General features: G+C 38.2%; 1 protein-coding gene across 19 annotated transcripts in view; it reads left to right on the forward strand.

Annotated features, from left to right (window-relative positions):
• Positions 1-20976, forward strand: part of Rabgap1l (RAB GTPase activating protein 1 like) — a 581968-nt gene that overhangs the window by 404279 nt on the left and 156713 nt on the right. For all 19 annotated transcript variants that reach the window (XR_013426383.1, XM_078022342.1, XM_078022343.1 and 16 more), the window contains one exon: positions 56-97. Coding sequence is in view for 18 of the 19 variants with exons in the window: in XM_078022342.1 (XP_077878468.1) it covers positions 56-97 (42 nt within the window). In the remaining variant the exon portion in view is untranslated. The remainder of the gene's footprint in view (positions 1-55; positions 98-20976) is intronic.

Here is a 20976-nt window from a genome sequence, read left to right on the forward strand (position 1 = left end):
TAAAACAGTTGTAGGTGTGATAGTATTGATTTTCACTGTCCCTTTTATCTTTCAGGGTTTGAACATAATCTTTCATGTTGCCTTGGCTCTCCTAAAGGTAAGTTTGTTTCAGTCTTAAATTATCAAACTACCTTAGCTCTTTGTGTTTGAAACTGGAATAAGCCTTTGAGTCATTCTAGGTTCTTGTACCTAGAGAAAGATGGCTTCTCCAGGAAACTCGGATCTCCCCTCCTTCTCATCCTTTTTTATTGCTGTGCATTTTGAGTTTGGTTTTCCTATAATCCATCTAATCCTGCTATCCCAGTACTTCTTCCTATAACCTAAAAGGTGCTTTCCCTTATGTGAGTTGGATAATGTGAGAAATCTGAAAGTTAAAACATGTTTTCTGTCAAAATGAAGAAAGGGTTTTTTCTTAAAATACTTCTTTCCATAATTACATCCCTGGAGTACCTAAACATATAATTGAATTATTAAAAGGATTCTATAATACACTGACTTAGAAAGAAATTGCTGCATTTCACTTTGCAGTTCTTTCCCTGATAACTGGAAATTTATAAGACATTTTAGAATTCTATTATAATTACCTTGTTGGATTTTATATCAACATATTAATACAGCCTTAATAGTGTGGTAACAGCAAGATGTTTGCTGTAGAGTTGATGAAAATAACCCAGACAAAGATGGCATCCTGCTGTTGAAGGCTATAATTGCCTTGCTCATAAAGGCTCAGGCCTATCCTTTCCCTGAGTCAGATGGTGGTTGAGTCAGACTCTTGCAGATTTGGTTCTAATTTCAGTCCTGTTGGATGACCTTGGGCAAATTACTCTAAGTGCTCTGAACCTGGGTTTTGAAATAATAATAAAAATTAATTTATGGCATTGTTATTATAATTAAGGTGGTATATAAAAGTTCTTTATATAATGTCTAGAAAATTTTACTGCCTAATAAATGTTAGCTGTCATGATAATGATTAATATTGTCATTTACAAAGTACTTAGAATATGTTCCTAGATCCACCATTATTATTTGGAATCCCTCAAAAGTTTTCTTGGGAGGGTTTCTTGACAGATTTAGAGAGCTTTGATAGATAACCTCTACACACCTTGATTCTAAACAAAGCATGAAATAACATGGGTCCTCTGAAACTCTAGAAGCAGATTGCTGCTTGTGATTCACAAGCACGTGCTTTTTGTGAAGTTCATAAAATGTGCTTTTTTCATTAAATCATTTTGTGGTTGTATATGGACAGTTCTTTTGTGGGGTCAGTGCATGGTACCAGGGATTGAGCTCAGGAGCACTAAACCACTGAGCTACATCCCCAGCTCAATTTTGTATTTTATTAGAGACAGGGTCTTACTGAGTTGCTTAGCACCTTGCCTTTGCTAAGGCTGGTTTAAATTCATGATCCTCCCAAGCTACTGGGATTACAGGTGTGCACCACTGCACCCAGTGTATATGGACAATTTTTATGCCAAAATTACTATACAAGTTAGGAAAGATATCTGAAATTTTATTTTAAATAGAATAACACAAACATATTTGCTTTTATCTTTTAATGAAGTCATGAATCTTGATCTTGAATTTTTGTCATTAAAACAAATCAAAACCACTTAGTTGGGGTGACGGCACATTCCTGTAATCCTAGCTGCTTGGGAGGCTGAGCCAGAAGCATTGCAAATTTGAGGCCAGCCTCAGCAACTTAATGAGGCCCTAAGATGCTTAGCGAGACCCTATCTTAAAATAAAAAATTTAACAAAGGAGGCTGGTGTTGTAGCTTATTGGTAGAGCACCTGCCTAGCATGTATGAGGCAGTGGGTTCGATTCTCAGCAACACATAAAAATAAATAAATAAAATAAAGGTATTGTGTCTATCTACTAAAAATATTTTTAAAAAATTTTAAAAAGGGCTGGGGATGTGACTTAGTGGTGAAGAGCCCCTGGGTTCAGTCACCAGTACCAAAACCAAAACCAAAACAAAACAAATCACTTTCCAACATGCCCTCTCAACAGACAGGACTAGAATAAGACCTTTATAGACTTAATCAATTAAAGCATTATGTAATTCAGACTAAATGCAATACTACATTCTAAACAAGTATAAGGAAGTTCAACAAAGTTCTGATTTTCCTATCATATCTAATTTTCTTTTTAAGTCTTGGACATTTCATCTTTCCCAAGTTACCTTTCCCATACTTTTGGTGGCCTGTCCACTGGTGTTTTCAACACATGCTCATTAGTCTTTTAGGTAACCCAGGCCTACCCCTGTGGCTATCAGAACTTTATTTGTCAGCCCAATACTATAGATGTTAATTGTCTTCCTGGTTAACATGTTTACTTTTCTGTATTATGGCCATTTATTTCTGAGCTTGTTAACCTAGATGTGCTTGGGCAGAGTCATTCTTTGGTCACTGTGCAGAAAAGCTTTTTATATCTTTAGCAATATTTAGGCAGTCTTCAAACATCATCTCTGAGAATTTGTCTAGTTAGAAAAGATAGAAGGAGAGTGTTTTTCACCAGTAGTGACTGATATTTTTTATCTACTTTGTATAAATCTTGAAACTGACTCTTCATGGAGACTGTATATATAGGGCTAAATTGAAGTATATGTCATTGATCTGATTGTCCCCACCTGGCAGAAAGAATAACAGAATGTATATGACAGTAGAATCTTAATAGGGATTGCATTCAATCTCTCAATCAGTTGAGGAGTGTGGGATCTTAATATTGAGTCTTCCAATCTATGAAAACAGAAAGTTCTAATTTATTTAGGTCTTTAATTTCTCTCCATAATATTTATAATTTTCAGTGTACAAAAGACTTGCCCTTCTTTTTAAGTTTGTTTTGAAATATTTTGTTGATGCTATTGTGAATGGGATTATTTTCTTAATCTAACTTTTCTTCTTAATTGCTAATATCTAAAAATGAATTTGCTCTTTCTAAATTGGTCTTGTATTCCACAACCTTGCTGCACTCATTTTTAGTCATTTTACATGTGGGGGGATCTTAGGATATAACCTGTGTGTATGCAGATTATATTGAGCTCTGTCCTCCTACAGAGGTAATTTGACTCCTTCCTGTCTAACCTAGGGGGCTCACTTTCTAGAAGTGGCCGCAGCAAAATCCTCATTGCCTTCTTTCAGGAAAGTTCGTTCCTCACACTCCATTTCTGGATTGCCATGCCCACCACTGTGGCCATGACCCTCTGCTGCCACAGCTGGCCATAGTCTGACCACCTCTGTTTACTAAGGATCAAATTGCCTCACATGAGGAGTAGAAAGCCTGTTCCATAGTCTGAGAAAGCTTCCCTGTGCAGTTTTTTAATCTGTCATCACCGTGATTCGGAGTGGCTCATGGGAAACTTTATTATACAGCACTTTATTATTTTTTAAAAGATATTTTGTGTATATTGTATCTGTTTGCTTACTTTTGATTTTTTTCCCTCAAAAATTGTCCTGTCCGTTCCATTTACTTCAGTGTTCAGCTTTTTTTTTGGGGGGGGGGGTGTCACAAACGGGGAGAAGAGGAATGGAGAAAAGAGGCTTCATAGAGAATCGAAAAATAATAATAATCCAGAATTAGGACCTATTTATTAAAGAGAGTTGAAAAACCAGTTATTTGTTTAGCAGCAGGCTGACTAGGTAAGTATTTCCTTGTCCTTCCGAAGGACGACTCCCCCCGACCTTCTCGCCGTCATGGAAAAGAAGGACTAACTTGGGCTCCAGCCTCTCCACCTGCCACTGTCCCTGCAGGACTTGGGGAACCGCAGGGCAAAAGGGGAAGTGGAAAACCACATACCTGAGACTGGAAAGGGAACATTAGCTCCCTTGGCGTCTGACATTCCCATTGAGCTCAAAGGTCTAGTTTCTGTGCTTGCAGATGGTGACATAAGGAAGGACTAAAGTCAGGGATGTCATTTCTGCAGTCAACAACCAGGTTAGAAGTCTGAAGATCTGAACAGAATCTGTTTGGGGATGGTTCCTGCAGTTTTATACTAGCCTGAAGAATGCCTGCTGTCCTGTTGGTGGCAGTAAAACTCCAGTCCTTGATATTGTGGAAATGGTTTGTCCCAGGGTGCACCTAGAGTTCTGTGACTTGGGCGTTCCTGTCTTCTGGTTCCTGCCCCAACATCATTTGTTGTCTGACTTGTTTGTTTTTAGCCTTGCTCTGGTGCCCCTTCAGTTTGATAATAGGTTAGTCTCAGGTGCTGTCTAGTAAATGCTACAGCCAACACAAATGCAGGGCTTCTAGTTCTCTATAGTGAATACTCAAGAAAGTTTAAAGTTTCAGAAATGGTGTATTTAATGAGTTAGAGGTCTATATTAAAAATCTACCATCACAGTACCAATGCATACGTTAAATCATACCTAAATTTGTTGAAGAAATTTCTCGTTATTTGTTTCTCATGAGACAGTCCAGAACTCCAGGAACAAAAGATAGCTGAATAAACACATCATGTTCCAGGTAGTCAGTAATTATTTTGAAGTTAATGTACCCTAAGAAGCATGAGGTCATTTGACATAGATGAGAACAATAATCTGATGTCCTCTTTGCCCTGTTTTTATGATCAAAATAAGCACTCAGCATGAACTCATTCAAGGTTTCATTGCCTTTCTTAAAAATCTTTATCCTCATCCTCCTCTGCTTTCTCCTGCCTTTAGCAAAGGTCATTCACTCCAAGGCTGACTTCCCACCAGTGTCTTTGACCCCACCTTTCCTGCCTGCCTTTGGAGAAGACTGTGTTATTTGGTTGGTTGGTTTATTTACTCAACAGATGTTCTGAGAATGCCTCCTGTTTCCAGGTTCTGGGCTGGGTGTGGGGATACAGAGACCACATTTGATGTCCTGCAGTTGTCCTGGATCTAAAGGAGAAGGAAGAAAGGTGGATAGGATTCAGTGGGATTGGTCCTGGGGCTTAAAGGGGTGCTTCAGAAGCCAAAAGGCAGGGTTCCATTTTCATTCTGGGAGAACCAGGGAAGATTTTCCAAAGAGGGCAACTAAACCGAGAAAGGAATTTCAGGCAGGTGAAATACATACGAAAGAATAGAGACACAGGGGCAAGTCCTTTGCGTGGTGCGTTTGAGGCTCTGCAGGCGGTGGTTACATTTCTGTAGTCAGCTTACTGTGAGACCGTAATCAGATCATCTAACCTTGGAACACTTACTTTCCTCATTTATAAATAAAGGAATGAGAAAGTATTTTCCATCATTATAATAATTTCTGCCATACATTTTGTGTTGATCTGTGCATATATGTGTATATATGTATGTGTATATATGTATATATGTATGAGTGTATGGACTTGTGAGCTGTGTGTCTTATACAACTATCTCAGTCTTTTAATAAATAGAAGAGAATTATAGTTAGCATATTTGTTCAAGTCTTGGTTGAATTTATCTTTGTGTTACTAAAATGGAGTTTATAAAGGAATAAAATTAGGAGCAAAGGAATATTTATTACATCTAAAAATAAATGCTAATAGCCAGGCATGGTGGTGTACATCTATACTCAGCCATTTGGGAGGCTGAGACAAGAGCATTACAAGTTTGAGGCCAGTTTGGGCAATGTGGCAAGGCTCTGTCTTAAAATAAAAAACAAAAAAGTACTGGAGATATCGGGGATTTAGCTCAGTGATAAAGCATCCCTGGGTTCAATACTTAGTACTGCCAAAAAAAGAAAGAAAGAATAAACCCAGAGAATTGTTTTCAGTCAAATTTAAAAGCCTCTTTAGAATCATGCTTGAATGTGAACGGCTCATTTTTCCAAAGTTAAGAGAACTGCTACCCTGTGTCTCTGTGTTTGTGCAAGGTGTGTGCTATGATAATTCTTTCAGGTTTTCTAGACACTTAAATAATGTGTTGGATCTATGTAAAAAACATAGCAGTTGGGCTGGGGATGTGGCTCAAGTGGTAACATGCTTGCCTGGCATGCATGGGGCGCTGGGTTCGATCCTCAGCACCACATAAAAATAATAAAGATGTTGTGTCCACCAAAAACTAAAAAATAAATATTAAAAAAAATTCTCTCTCTCTCAAAAAAAAAATAGCTGCTGCCATTAATAATGATGTAATTGTGCAGCCTTTACACTTTGTGAGGAACTCCCAAATGCAATTTAAAAATAGTTAATAAATACATTAAATATAATACTCCCATTATTTACTGAGTACCTAAAACTTTCCTGGTTCTCTACTAAGTACCATTAAACTAATTCTTATAGCCTTTAATTTTTTTCTTTTTCTTTCATTGGCATAAAATAAATATAAATATAAATATATATATCACATAAAATTTACTATTTTAACTCTTTTAATTCAGTGGCATTAAGTGCATTCACAGTGCAACTGCCACTATTATCTATCTCTAAAACTTTTTAACAGTAACTCTATTAATGTTAATAATGTGTGACTTACTGGTTAAGAAACTTGGCTGAAGTCATTCAGTTAGGCAGATAACATGTCGGCATCACATGGGCCTGTCTTACTGCAGAGACAGTGTTCTTAACCCCTAAGCTGTAGTGTGTGTGTGTGTGTGTGTGTGTGTGTGTGTGTGTGTGTGTTAGTTAAACCCTGTGACTGTCCAACTACTCTGTGAAGAAGTTGTCACCCTACTTAGCTCTCACTCAGTGGTCCATTGCTTTTCACATTATGGCAAGAGACAAACTAGTGAAATCAGCCTCAGTTTCACAAATCTATATTGACAGGTTACTATGACTGAAAAGGAAGATTTTTAGCCAAGTTGTGTGAAGACTGCATGTCCAAAGATAGTTGTCCCAATCTAAAAATGTCACTGATTAAATAGAACGGAAGCAGAGCCAGAGAAACCAACAGCCATTATATCAACAAATAATTGAATTTAGGCTAATCAAAATTAATTCACTGTTAAGAATGATGGTAAAATTAAATTCTCTGCTCTGACTAATTAGAATGTTTGAGTTATGCTGATCCACTACTCTTTCATCACCTCTAAGATGTGAGGTCATCCCTGAAGGGCATCTATTGCTGTAGTCAAACTGTTTTACTCTTGACCAGTCACTGTGTGTGAGCTGGTCATAGGGGGATATGACCAGGAGTCTTTTGTCCAAGGATGTTACTGCTCAGTCAGATTTTATGACCCTTTTTATCTGTAAGAGTTACTAGTATTGCTTTTTAGCACCAAACAGACTACTTTTGTTCATTAAAGTATGGACAGTTTAATAGTTAACAGTGATGCTCAGTTGATATTATCACAACAATATAACCAGTCAGAGGAAATTCATTGGAAGCATAAACAAATTGATTTGATTTTTTTTTTTTTTGGAGGTGGGAAGGGGGTTTGTGGTGTTGGGGATTGAACCCAGGGCCTGTGCATGCGAGAGAAGCCTACCAACTGAGCTACATCCTCAGCCCTTATTTGATGTTTGGTTTATGCATGTTGAGAAAAGTTTAGAATATGTTCCTTTTACGGGAATTGCAATCAAAACTCTGTAGGCTTGCTCTTTTTTTTTTTTTTCCTGTTGCCATGCTTTGACTAAGGGAGTTAGTTTGAGTAAAAGTAAATGAATTTCAGACAAAATAATTTATTTGTGACATTGAGTAATACAAGACTTTTTTTAAAGTTTCTATTTAAAAAAACAAGGAGTATGTAAGAGAGAAACCATAAGAAATACAGTGGTTTAAATAAGATAGTGTATTTCTCTTACAGATCTCAGTTCAGAGAGAATAGAATTTGTTCCAAAAGGCAGATATCTCAGCTCTATGAAATCACTCAGTGACACGATTCTATGTGGGTCTTTTTTTCACCATTCCCTAGGACCTTGTCCTCATGTATGTGGTTAAAGCTAGGTCTACACCCCATCCATGTTGCAGTGCAGAAGAAGGGGAAATTTAATGGAAAAGTGGAGGACAAGTAGTGTTCTTTTAAGAAAACAGGAAGTTGCACACATCAGTTTTGTTCACGTTCCATTGACAAAAATTTTATCTGTGGCCACACTCAGATGCAGGGTAACTAGGAAGAATAATCTGTAGCTCAGTAGCCATGTGCCCTGTTAAAATTCTTGTGAGTATGAAAGGAAGAAAAAAATTTTTAGACAGGTTAGCAGTGTCATTGTGTGCCCTGCTGGCCATGCAGTATCTATGATCACCTGTATTCTCAAACAAAAACATGCTCTCCCTTCCAAGGGGGTCTTTCCAAGGCTCCAGGTACTACATCTGCTCAAATCAAAGGTCTCTGGATAATGTGTGTTCCTGTCTTTCAAGTCAAGAATTATTCCTCATAATCCTGTGAATACTTATCTGCTCATCTCATACCAGTGTACAGCAGCAGTTGGGAAGATACAGCACCACAGAAGCTGACGTTCAGAAAAGGGAAGAAGGGCAATGTGGCACAGTCAGTTGTCCATAGGAATTTCCAGGACTTCTTGTGGCAGTACAGAGTTTTCTTGGTTAGCCCATCAGACTGGTTGTGATCTTCAGGAGCTGTACCATTATCTGCTGTCCTCATGGCTGGATCTGAAGGTGGTGTTACAGTATTCCCTTCTTGGGAGCTTCATGGTCTTCAAAACTTGCATTTGTGAAGATTTGGAAGCCTGAGAATTGTTTGTGATTGAATATAGGTTTTTCTTTAAGGTCAGCCTGATGACTTTTTTAATAAAAAAATGAAAATTTAATGTTATAACTATTTTACCACAATAAGGATGTACACAAAAAATTGACCAGTATTATTTAGGGAAGCTGAAGGAGCTGATACGTATTAGAAAAATTAATCTGTATTTTAGAGTTGATTTCTTTTGGAAAATAATTTGCAGTGCTTTTATAGACTTTTGATCTATTTGCTTCCATTCTTCTCGGTAAACAGATCCAAAGATTTCTTCTAGACATAGTTCCCAAGTCTTGTCGTATTTGTTTGTCTGTTTTTAATGGCCTGTCTCCTTCTCCTCTTCCCCCTCCTGCCTTCTCCTCTTCCTCCTCCTCCTCCTTCTCCTTGGTTCATTTTAATGGTATTACCCTGAGGACAGATGAAACCACAGACTCAGTGGGATGCAATTCCTTTAATATGATCTCTGCCTCTTGGCAGACTCTTATTTGGCTGGGAAATCTTACTGAGATACTTTTGAAGAATGTAGAGCTCTTTCCTTCTGTTTGGAAAAAGTAGTTGACTTTTCTAAACCTGAGGCCTCTTAATAGCCAGACTGTAGACTGCTTCCCAACAACTTTCTTTAGAGTAACAGATACCATAACACACCGTTTTCCTTCCAGGTAATCAGAGGTGATTATTTTGCAGCTATTGTGTCTTTACATAAAAAGGATCACCAGTTGTCTAGCCAGCAATATTTGTTGTGTCACTTTGTCAATTATAAATCCACAAACAAGTTTTTCTTTTTAACAGCACTTCACTTATGGAAACTGGTTTCTGTATTAGAGTTCAGTGGTTTCCCATCTATGAAGGTTCAAAACAAGTTTTGGTTTTTTAGCTTCATGATGGTCCTAAAGTGATATACATTTGAAAGAAACTATATTTTCAAAATTTCTTCTTCAGAACAAGGGGCCTGAACCCATAGCTTGCACATGCTAGGCAAATGCTCTACCACTGAACTACATTCCTAACACTTTTTATTTTTTGTTTTGAGGCAGGGTCTCACTAAGTTGCCCAGGCTGAACTTCAAACTTATGATCCTCCTGCCTCAAATTGCTGGAATTACAGCTGTGAACCACGACATTGGCCTATACTTTCAATTTTGAATTTTGATGTTGTCCTAAGCTAGTGATATGTGATATATAGTATGATGGATGCTCTTATGGCACAAGTTTGTAGCAGTGAGCTCCCAGATGATGATCACAAGGGTAAATAATCAGTACTCTGCAGTGTATTGTGTTGCTAAGCTATGATATAATTTTTGATAGGTTTTTTAAAATGCATTTTTGAGTTAAAATATTTTCAACTTACAGTGGGGTTTATGGGAATATAGGAGTATCCATGTAAACTAAACTGCCATAGCAAATTCGATCCCAAAATACAGTGGTTTCAATAAGAGATAATTGTTGTTTTTTTTTCTTTTTCATGTGATACTATTTAATAGGATGTGGGCTCAGCAACACAAGACCACTCAGGATCCTGAATTCCTTTCATCCTGTTGCTCCACGGGAGGGTTTCTCAAACTCAGTCCTTTTGACATTTTAGTTAGTTAATTCTTTGTTGTGGGTTGTTGGCCTGTATGTTATAGGCTATTTAGATGCCAGTAGCACCATTCTAGTTGTGACAATGTCTCTACACATTGCTGAATGTTCTCTCAGGGGCACAATCACTCCTGGTTGAGAATTACTGCTTTATTAACTTCTAGAACCTCATTTTCACCTGTATGTTCAAAGTAGATTTTGATCCATAATGAAGAGAAAAAAATTAGTGAATCAGTTGGCCCAGAAATTATAATTCCCACATAAGGACATTAATACTGTAATAACTTTACTCATGTACTCAAAAAATTAAATGGAGAAATAAGAAATGTGAAAAAAAAAGCCTCAAGAGATAAAAATTACAATGTCTAATAGAACTTAGAAATATATTAAATGGGATTAAAGGTAGGTCAGATATTGCAGGAGAAAAAACTAGTGAATTTGAAAATGTAGCAATTGAAACAATTCAAAATTAAATACAAAAGTAAAGACAAATTTTAAAATGCAAAAATATATGTAATGCTTCAAAAAGATGTTTCAAAAGCTCTAATAGATGTGTACTTGGGGAACTGAAGGAGAGACAGGTGGAGAAGGGAGATAAAAATATTTGAAGCTGGTGATTTTCCAAATTTGATGAAAACTATAAACCCACAGATCCAAGAAGTTCAGTAAATTCCAAGCAAGAGAAATATGAAGAAAACTACACCAAGGTACATCAAATTGTTCAAAATCAATGGAAAAATATATGTTTAAAAAAAAACAAAGTATGACAGGATATTAAAGACAATTTAAATAGTTAGATAATGGAATAGCATATTTAAAGCACTACACCAGATTTTTTAAAAAGGAAAGAAAGAAAGAAAATATTCTTCAAAAAATAAGGTTAGCCAGGTATGGTGGCACATGCCTGTAATCCCATCTACTTAGGAGGCTTGAGGTAGGAGGCTCACAAGTTTATAGACTGTCTAGGGAACTTAGAGAGACCCTGTCTCAAAATTCAGAAAAGAAAAGAAAAATGTAGTGTTCTGAGGGAAGGTGCTGGAGATGTAGCTCAGTGATAGAGCACGTAACTACCATGTGCAAGGGCCTGTGTTCAAACCCACCCCCTACCAAAACTAAATAAAACTAAGGTAAATACTTCGTAGACATATAAAAAAGTTAAAGTAAGTCACATCTGAATTATTAAAAGGGTTAAAGGAAACAGCTAAGGAGTTGTAGCTAACAAACCAATAAAGGAAATAAAATAGAATCATAAAAACAATTTAATATAAAAGAAGCATTAAAAAAGAAGAAGGGATTAAGAGTAAATAAATAAGAAAGGCATGTCAGAGTTATAGACATTTATGTACCTAATAACACCTCTAGCCAGATTTACAGGAAAAGAAAGGAAGACAAACTATATTGACAAACTGTCAATATCAGAAATGAGAAAGGTGATACCACTACAAATTCAATAGATATTAAAAGGATAATAAAGAAGATTATGTAAAGCTTTATGATAATAAATTTGACAAGTTAGATAAAATGCACAAATCTCTTGAAACACTCAAATTATTGAGACTCACTCAGGAAAGAAGAGATCTTCTGAATAGCCCTTTGTAATTTAAAAAGCACTCTTTTCAGAATGCATTTAGTTTTACAACTTGAAATTTTAGCAACTAAAGAAAATGAAAGGCTGGTCATGGGATACTTAATTCTGATAACTGAGCAAAGTAGTATAGTGATCTTATTTTTTAAGACATGAAGCTAAGGAGAAAAGCAACATAAAATTGAATATAAAAGCAGAAGTTCTGATGATTAGCTTCTATCCTACTCATGACCCTCTAGCTAACTGATCAGGGGAAAAAAAGATATTCTGCATATATACCCATTCTGTCTTCCACAGTTTTTAATTAATGAATTAGTTAATTAAATTTTATTTTGTGGTACTGAGAATTAAACCCAGAGGTGCTATACGACTAAGCTACACCCCAGTCTCTTTTATTTTTATTCTGAAAAGTTTCCCAGGCTGGTCTCAAGCTTGCAATCCTCCTGCCTCAGCCTCCCAAGTTGCTGGAATCGCAGGTCTGGTCCCTGCACCAGCTCTTCCACAGTTTGTGTCCTTCATGTCCCTGCCTCTTTGCCCTTTCCTTTGGTGGAAATCATTTCTTCCTCCTCAGGTTTCAGCAATAAATAAGTTCCTTGGTTTCTGTAGTTAGTTTTACATTGCTTTGTCTCCTTTAGAGGAGTCATAAATTCACTGTCCAAAGAAAGCAATTCCTAATTTTTGTCCTAACTCAAGTTTCAGTTTTGTATCTTCAGTGACCCTGTGTAAATCCTTCAGAGGCCTTTGGTATTTCGCCTTCATTATCATTAGCATTCATGTGTAGGCCAGACAACTTGTGCACAGCGCAGCTCTTGGGGCACAGTCACATAGACTGTAGGCTGCCCATCTGGACATCATGGGCTTCATTATTGTGCTGAGTTCGCCTTTTCACTTTCCCATCAAAAATCTTTGAAATGAACTCTGGCACTACGTTCTGAAAGCATCTATACGTGACATGTAATTGTTTTCCCTTTTCTTTGTGTAATACAGTGGCCTGCTTCCTAGCCCCTGTGTTGTGGCATAAACCCCATCTTCTTTAAGGATGGTTCTGGATTCTTTCTGCCCACAATGCATATGCCCTGCAATTATACCGTGTATTGTTCACATTGACAGTAACATCACTGTCTTCTGTTGTTATTTAGATGTTTCATATGTATGCTTACATTTTCTAAGTAAACTATTTCCTAAAGACAGCCCAAGGCTTACTTTTTATTCCCTAAAGTGTTGTTTAGGAAAACTAAAGTCCCAATGTACAGAGACCTGTACCAAAGGCCTTTTAAAGACAGGCAGATGTCCAGGGTTGTGTGGAGTGAGCTTTATCAGGGATTTAGCGACAGAAGTGTGTCTTGTGTGTCTTGCAAGATAGGAGGATCCCTGTATTCTGAGGCAGGAGGAGGAGTTTTATATGCTAAGCTGGACCCAGGTGGCCCGCAGGCAACCAGAATATCCCTGGCCTTTCTAAAAGAAACTATTAATACATCAAGCATCAATTAAGAAAAAACCTGAGGATTAGTGGCTGTCATAAAATGCTCAGCTGTCTATATTAATGACTTGTTTCTTCTATAGGGTGTGGGTTGCATGCTAGGGTCATCTGGTAGGCAAAACATTGGTTACCACAAGATGGTTATAGTCATGTCAAGCTGGGTCCCTACAGGTAGCAAAGAAAACAGTTCTACATGTTCAGCTAACATTCTGATTCTAGAATTGATGCATAGACCAGAAAAGGACTAGAAGATTAACCTTATCCTTTTTCCAGTTGTTGTACTTAAGTAATCTGTACCCCCACCTAAAGCAATGTTGATGTACTTTGATTTTTCCCTAACCAAACCACACTAATCCTTCTCTTGATTAATACTCTCTAATTGTTTAGACAATAAATACAGTTCTTTTGACAGAGATTATGCATACTGAGCCCCTTTCTTTTGAATAAAACAAATCTCATGTTTCTTTTAATTTCAAAAGGTTTTATTTAAGTAATCATGCACTCATAAAGATTTCCCTCAGTTAAAATGATCAGGGCTGAATATAGCCTCAGATACTGTTAATATCCTGCTTTTCCTATTTTAATATATCTTCACTGATTCCTAATCATTGAAGGTTGAATTTAGACATCTTCATCTAGTCATCAAAACCCTCTGCAGCCACCTCAGTTGGATGGTTCCACCCTCATCATGTCTCCACTTCAGCCAACCTGGAAGTGGACCCATGATGAACCATGTATACCTTAGGCCTGTCTGCTTTCTGTCCAGAAGCAACATTCTACCAGCTTTTCTAAATCAACACTTTTCAAGTCTGTCTCACATCTGATCATCACTTGCTTTCCTGTTTTTACATTATAATCCAAATAAAGATAACTCTCAGGGAATCTTCTGTTTCAGCTTGCTCACTAAAATAAGCATCTATAAATACCTATTAGTTGCTGTAAGAATTTAAGGGAAGCTCTTTGAAACTAGTGTCTTTATTTGTTACTCTTACCTGAGGCAACTCTGCATTTCTGCATAGAGCAGCACTTTGCATCACAGGAAACATTAGATTTTTTTTTTAATGGGTTTAGTGGGTTTTGTGTTGGAGGTATGGGGGAGTACCAGATAAGGAATCTCAAGAAGTTAGTAGACCTTCCTAAGTCAATTCCACACTGAATAACTTTATTATTTAAGCCCATTCTAATATACAAGAGATATTAAGATAGAATTAAAACATCTGGGCACAGTGGTGTACAGCTGTATTCCCCGATACTCAGGAGGCTGAGGCAGGAGTTTCACAAGTTCGAAGCCAGCTTGGGCAATATAACAAGACCCCATTGGAAGGAAGGTAGGAGGGAGGGAGGGAGGGAGGAATCACAGCAACATATTCAAATCTTTATTAATCCTCAGTTTGAAATTAGTGTCTCCATTCTGTGTTGATAATTGAGAGGCAGCTGAAAATGTTTGCATCTTTGGCATTTTCTCCTTTTATTTGAATAACTATAGATTTGATACTTTTGTTTTATTATCCCTTCTTTTTTACTCTGTTTTCAATTTATGGTACTTATCTTACTTCAGATTGCTTTTCTTTTTTTGTACCAGCAATCTAAGAACCCTCCTGTTGTGATTGGAAGTGGGAAGGGCTGACCCCAGCAGGTGTGGGACTGGTAATGGGAACATCTTCTACCTGAGATGGTAACACATTGAGCCAGTAAACTAGAGGTCACTGAGACCAGCATGGGCCAGCCATCAAGAAAGGCTGAATGGAGGTGCATATAAGGAAGCTGGGTACAAAGCCAAGAATAAACCTTACTACCAGAAGAACAAATCAAAATGAGTGTAAGGGAGGGGTGCCTGGAGATGGGTGGAAGGCAGAGAGTAGAATGGGTATTGTCCTGCTACTGGGCACTTGCATGTTCTGCAAGCCCTCGCAAGCTTGAGCCAGCTCCATTTTAAAGGATTAGCATGGAAAGGAAACCACCAATCAATTTCTTCTTAATTATTAGATTGTATGTCTTTCCCCCTGGATTATAAAATAATGAAAGGTAGTATATCTCAGAACAGAACCCATTGCATTTAAATGGGCTCATAGAAAGTCCTTATCTTTGTAATTTTTTGTGGGGAGAAAAATAGTACAGTGTTTTAAAATGCAGTATTTCTATTTATGTGATTTTGACATGGAGAAGTAAGTCTTGCTTTAAGATAACGCTAGTTTATCATTCAGATGCCATGATAGTAAAATCAATGGTTTCAGTCAAGGAATTATAAATATAATTGTGGTATCCTGATTTGTTTTTTTGTGCCATGTTTAGGCTTTTTTAGGGTAAAGAAAAGAAGTCAAAAGCTCTTGCTCAGCACACTTGCTGCTGAGGCATTCTTGTTCGAGAATAATTTATTTTCATTTCAGAGCAAAGACAGTAAAGCTGACTCTAGTATTTGGAGTGCTAAAGGTGTGGCATCTTTCAAGAAGAGGACTAGTAGAGCCCAGTAGGAGAATTTGTACCTGTACCTGTGCTGCTTCTCCACTGTTGGTGCCCACCATAGCCTCTCAGGGCAAGTTGCTGTGGGGACCATTACCTCACACACAGCAGAATGCTATGTATTATATTGTTAGTTCTTGAATCCTGGGTAAATTTTTCAACTTTAAATATTGTGGTCTTCCACGAACACTGCATTATAACCTGGGATATCACTAGTAGGAAAGTAAGAAGAAAAACCACATGTGAATACAAAAGCACATGTTTTTGTTTTAAACTTTATTATTTGATTAATTAGCCAACCTAGCCTGCTAACTCCTTTTGGAGCACTTTAGCTACTTGTAGTTTTAATCTTCTTTAGATTTAACAACTTGTAGAGGAGACATCAGGAAGAGTCTTTTATTTGTCACAGTGATTTCATATCATTTCCTTGAATTTGATTTGAGTCCTGTTATATGTAAGTTCTAAGCATCTGAACTTTTGAGCAATAAACCTATCAATAGATATTTTCTTAAAGGTGTGTTTTGGTGTTAATATTAGTTCAGGTGCATGTTGGCATTATTTGGAAAACTTTGAGTACTTTAAGGACTTAGTTTGCAATACTTACTACTTATGGCCAAATACGTTAGTACTTTCATCAACATCTATTTTGTATTTCCATGTGAGATGGAAAATAGTGTTTTATTTGACACTCCTTTCCCCGGTATATTTTAAACACCAAAATCTAAACCAGAACAGTAACTTGTGGAGTCCTGGGTCCATCCTGCAAGGCATGCAGGTCTGTTCATTGATTCATTCCTGTAGAACCAACCTGTCTGATGATGGAACTCCCCCAATTCAAATTTACATGTTCATGAAAAAGCATCAGCTGGTGGTGAGCATATTGCTAAATGTCAGTGATTTAATCTTTTTTCTTATAATGTTCACTGAGAAGCAGGGGAGAGGTCAGGTATAGGAATAATTGCTATAGGAGGGTCCTTATAGGGTCATAAACGGGACTGGATACATAAGCAGGAGGGAAGCAGTTATAGGGATGGCTTGAAAGATAAAGTGACACTTGATATTTGAGTCTTGAAAGATGAGCAAGAGAAGAGAAGGAATGATATTTTAGGCAGTGAAAATAGTATAATAAGTAGCAGAAGCATTGTAAAAAAGAACTTATTTGGAAAATGGGGAAAAGTTCTATGTGAAAACTGAGCATGAGGGATCAAGGTGACAGGTGAAGTTGAAAGGTCGGTGTTTGTCTGAAGTGGTTAGGGTATATGCTAACCTTTGACCTGTGGGCCACAGGATACCTTTAGACATGACATGCTCGAGCTTGTTTTAGGAAGATGGTCTTGGAGAGACAGAGGAGAGAATGAAATGTGAAGAAACTGGTAACAAACAGGGGGACTAGTTAGGAGAGTGTTAGAATCATCCCTGTGGCCGTAGGGACAAATAGTGGGGCAGAGTGAACAGTGTCTCTCGGGGAGACGTGGGAGCAGCTGGATGTGTCGGATACGAGTGCTGAGAGCATTGTTCTTCTCTTCCCCGCCTCTTCCTCTCTTTCCTTAACTTCCCTTCTCTTCCTTTTAATAACTTTCCTGGCATGTTCTTCAATTTGAAGGAAAGTAGCTGCTATAAAGTCTTCTTTTCCTGAGCAGGGTGAGGCACACCTATAATCCCATCTATTTGGGTGGTTGAGGCAGGAGGATGGCAAGTTCAAGGCCAGCCTGGGAAACTTAACAAGACTCTCAAAATAATAATAAGAAAAGCTAGGGCTGTAGCTCAGTGGCAGGGTGCTTGCCTGGCATGTGTGAGGCCCTGGGTTTGACTGCAAAAGTACATAAATGCAGTCTTTGTAGGACACCACTCCCTGGACCTTATGTATTCCTATTTACGGTTATATAGAGATGACCAGGTGAACTCAGGCAGTTCTTAGTGTCACCACATCAACTTCTGCTTAGCTCAGCTTGGTGCACTGTGGTTTACTCCATTAATAATTAGATTTGCAGAGAAAGTGACCAAGTCACCTGATCTTTTAAACAACTTTGTGACTCAGTGTCAGGAATTTTGAGATAGCTACTGAATTCATTTATCCAGCCATTCCCTGTCCTCTTTGGCCTGCCATTCCCTGACTTAGTGAAGAATATTATTTCTCAGGCAGTTTTTTATCAGTGAGTTATTCAAAGGAGGAGATTACTCAAAGGAGGAGATGATAAACCACAAGAACTTTGGAACATTACACTGAAACACTGAAGAGCTGGTTTCCTATATGATGTCTCTTGAATTCAAGCATGGTTCAATTTCCATAGCAACCATACCAGTTAGGCCCTCCTTTTCTCATATTTAGTTACTGCAAGAGCTTTGTGACTTATCTACCTGCAGTCTCTTCCTCTGTTAATCCATCCTTCCCTCTGCTACCAGATTTATCTTTCTGAAACTTATCTTAGTAGTACTGCTCACTTGCCTATTGTACAACATAATTTGTTTTTCTAGCATCCTATTTTCATCATAGTCTGACCTCAGATGTACCTACCAACTAAATGTAGCTAATGGGCATGTTATTACACAATGCCATGGGGACCTCCCAATTGTCCCAATATGTAGTTTTTGTCTCTGCCATATAGTCTATAATGTCATTGAAGGCAGAGATCACTCTGTGGACTGCTTTTGTATTCCATTTAGCACAGATCACAGTTCTGGACTCTTGGTGGGTACACAGAGAATTGAATAGCATTTCCTCTTTCACTCTTTACCCTCTGTGTTCGTCAGCTTTCTTATAACAAATAAGCGAAATAAGTCAACTTAATGAGAGAAAGGTTTGTTTTTGCTTATAGTTTTGGAGGTTTCAGTCCATCACCAGTGGACCCTTTGCTTGCAGGCCTCTGGTAGGGAGGCAGCACACCATACAGGAGTAATAAAACTGCTCTCCTTGTGGTGTCTTGGATGCAAAAGTGAGGAACTGGGGTCCACTGTCCCCTCTAAGGCGTGGCCCCAGCTGACTGGAAGACCTCCCATTAGCCACCTCATGAAGGTCCCACCACTTCCTAATGGGGACAAGCCTTTAACATGCAGGCTTTTGGGGACGTTCCAGTTCCAAGCTAGGAAATCCTGAGTTCTTTATTCCTCTCTTCCCTACTTGGTCTAAGAGCTGTTTCTAGTTTGGTGTTGCTAATGCCTTCTTTCCTAAAGTAGTTGACAATTATATAGCATGTGTTATCCAATGCTCACAGGACACTTGTAATACCAATATTATGCTATCTTTATTTTTAAATTTCGAAGCTTTCCTGTTCTGTACCAAATACCACTGTGACTCAGCCACTTGCATGTTTAAAATGATCTCTTCATTTTTCTGTGACTAATCTTTATGATTATAGGTTCATAATAGCCTTTTTGGAACCATAATATTTGGTATTAATTATGGCATTCCTAAAGAATCACTGCAGTTAACCAGGTAGACAGTTTAGTTGGACTGTGATCCGCTTCTTTCTTTTGGATCAAAGTGGGTTGAGGGGAAAAACTATTTGGGAAGGATACATTTTAAGATGTTCTTAAATTTCTCAATTTTCTAATACTACTATGATTTTAACTCATTTTCTTTATGAAATTGAGATAAAATAAATACCTTGCTAGAAGAGCATATAATTGTGAAGGACAAAGACTATAATTCAAGCTACTCACCATCTGCTACTAGGAATAACTCAATTTATCCTCCTGCAAACTCACAAGTTACTAGATTGTGGCCCTGTTGGGCCTCTAAGGGAGAGAAACATTAAATATTAAATCTGTAAATGTCACTGGGTCAACTTTAGTTGACTCCTGGTTGCATTAGGAAAAAGAAGTTCAAAGGTCCTATGAGGGCTGGGGCTATAGCTCAGTGGTAGAGTGCTTGCCTTGCAAGTGTGAGACACTGGGTTTGATCCTCAGCACCACATAAAAATAAATAAATAAATAAATATATTGTGTCCATCTACAACTAAAAAATATAAAAAGTAAAAATTTAAAAAAAATGTTCTATGAAATTATAAAGTAAAAATGAATGAAGAAGCTGAGTCAAGATTTTTTTTTCTTTTTTTTTTGTACCAGGGATTGAAATCAGGGACACTTAACCATTGAGCCACATCCCCAGCCCTATTTTGTATTTCATTTAGAGACAGAGTCCCAACCCATTCCACAAGAATCCCCTTTAGTCCACTCATGAGCATGGAGCCCATAACCTCATTCCCTTCTACTAGGCCCCATGTCTTAAACTGCCTACTGTAGCACAGAGTGTGGGTGGGTGGGTTCTTTGTCTCACAGATTCGAGGAATGGAATCCATGGACACTAGGGTAAGAGCAAAGTAACAGGATTCATTAGAATAGAAGAAAGAAAGCAGAGCTCCCCAAAAGGAAGGGGTCCCAAGAGAGGTGGCTGTTGTCCAGGGGTTTTAAAGGCATATCTCATTTTTTGTGGGGGATGGGGGATAACCAGGGATTGAACTCAGGGTCACTCAACCATTGACCCATATCCCCAGCCCTATTTTATATTTTATTTAGAGACAGAGTCTCACTGAGTTACTTAGTGCCTCGCTTTCTGAGCCTGGCTTTGAACTTTTGATCCTCCTGCCTCAGCCTCCTGAACCACTGGGATTACAGGCATGTACCACTGCGTCCGGCCTTAAAGGTATATCTCATGGACTAGCCCAGTTGATTGGTCGGGTGAGGGATACTACATGTACCAATCACGCTCTCCAAGCTCCCAGCTTCATAAGCTAATCCTAAGTGCATAAGTTTAATCTTTTATTTACATAATTAAGAGGATGGGTCCAACCTTGTGATTTGGCATGTCTTTCAGGAGAGAAAGTGTAAGGATAGATCTGATGGTCAGCCATTGCTAGGTTTAGGAGTATGGGAAGCTAAGGAAGAGCCATTGTGGTTGAAGCTATCAGCAGCAGTGACAGGGTATTCTAGCTAAGGAGGAGGTGTGATGGTTGAAGCTGTCAGGGGCAATGACAGGATGTTCTTTAGGCCCCATGTCACATTCTAGGATGGCAGGGTCTCATCCTAGGCCGACCTCCTAGGCCCTTTTCCTGTCTGCCTGTGCAGGTCTACCTTCAAGCCACATTTCCTCACCACCACCTCAGTGCTGCCACACTGGAGACCATTCTTCCAGCACATGAACCTTTGGGGACAAAAGGATGTTGTAGAGATAAGGCAAACTGATTTTTGCAAGAGTAAGCAAGTTCACTGGGCGCAAGGCATATGCCTGTAATCCCAGTGGCTGGGGATGCTGAGGCAGGAGGATTGTGTGTTCAAAGCTAGCCTCAGCAAAAGTGAGGTGCTAA

Source organism: Ictidomys tridecemlineatus, chromosome 10 (genome assembly GCF_052094955.1).
Source record: "Ictidomys tridecemlineatus isolate mIctTri1 chromosome 10, mIctTri1.hap1, whole genome shotgun sequence".
In the NCBI taxonomy this organism is placed as follows: domain Eukaryota; kingdom Metazoa; phylum Chordata; class Mammalia; order Rodentia; family Sciuridae; genus Ictidomys; species Ictidomys tridecemlineatus.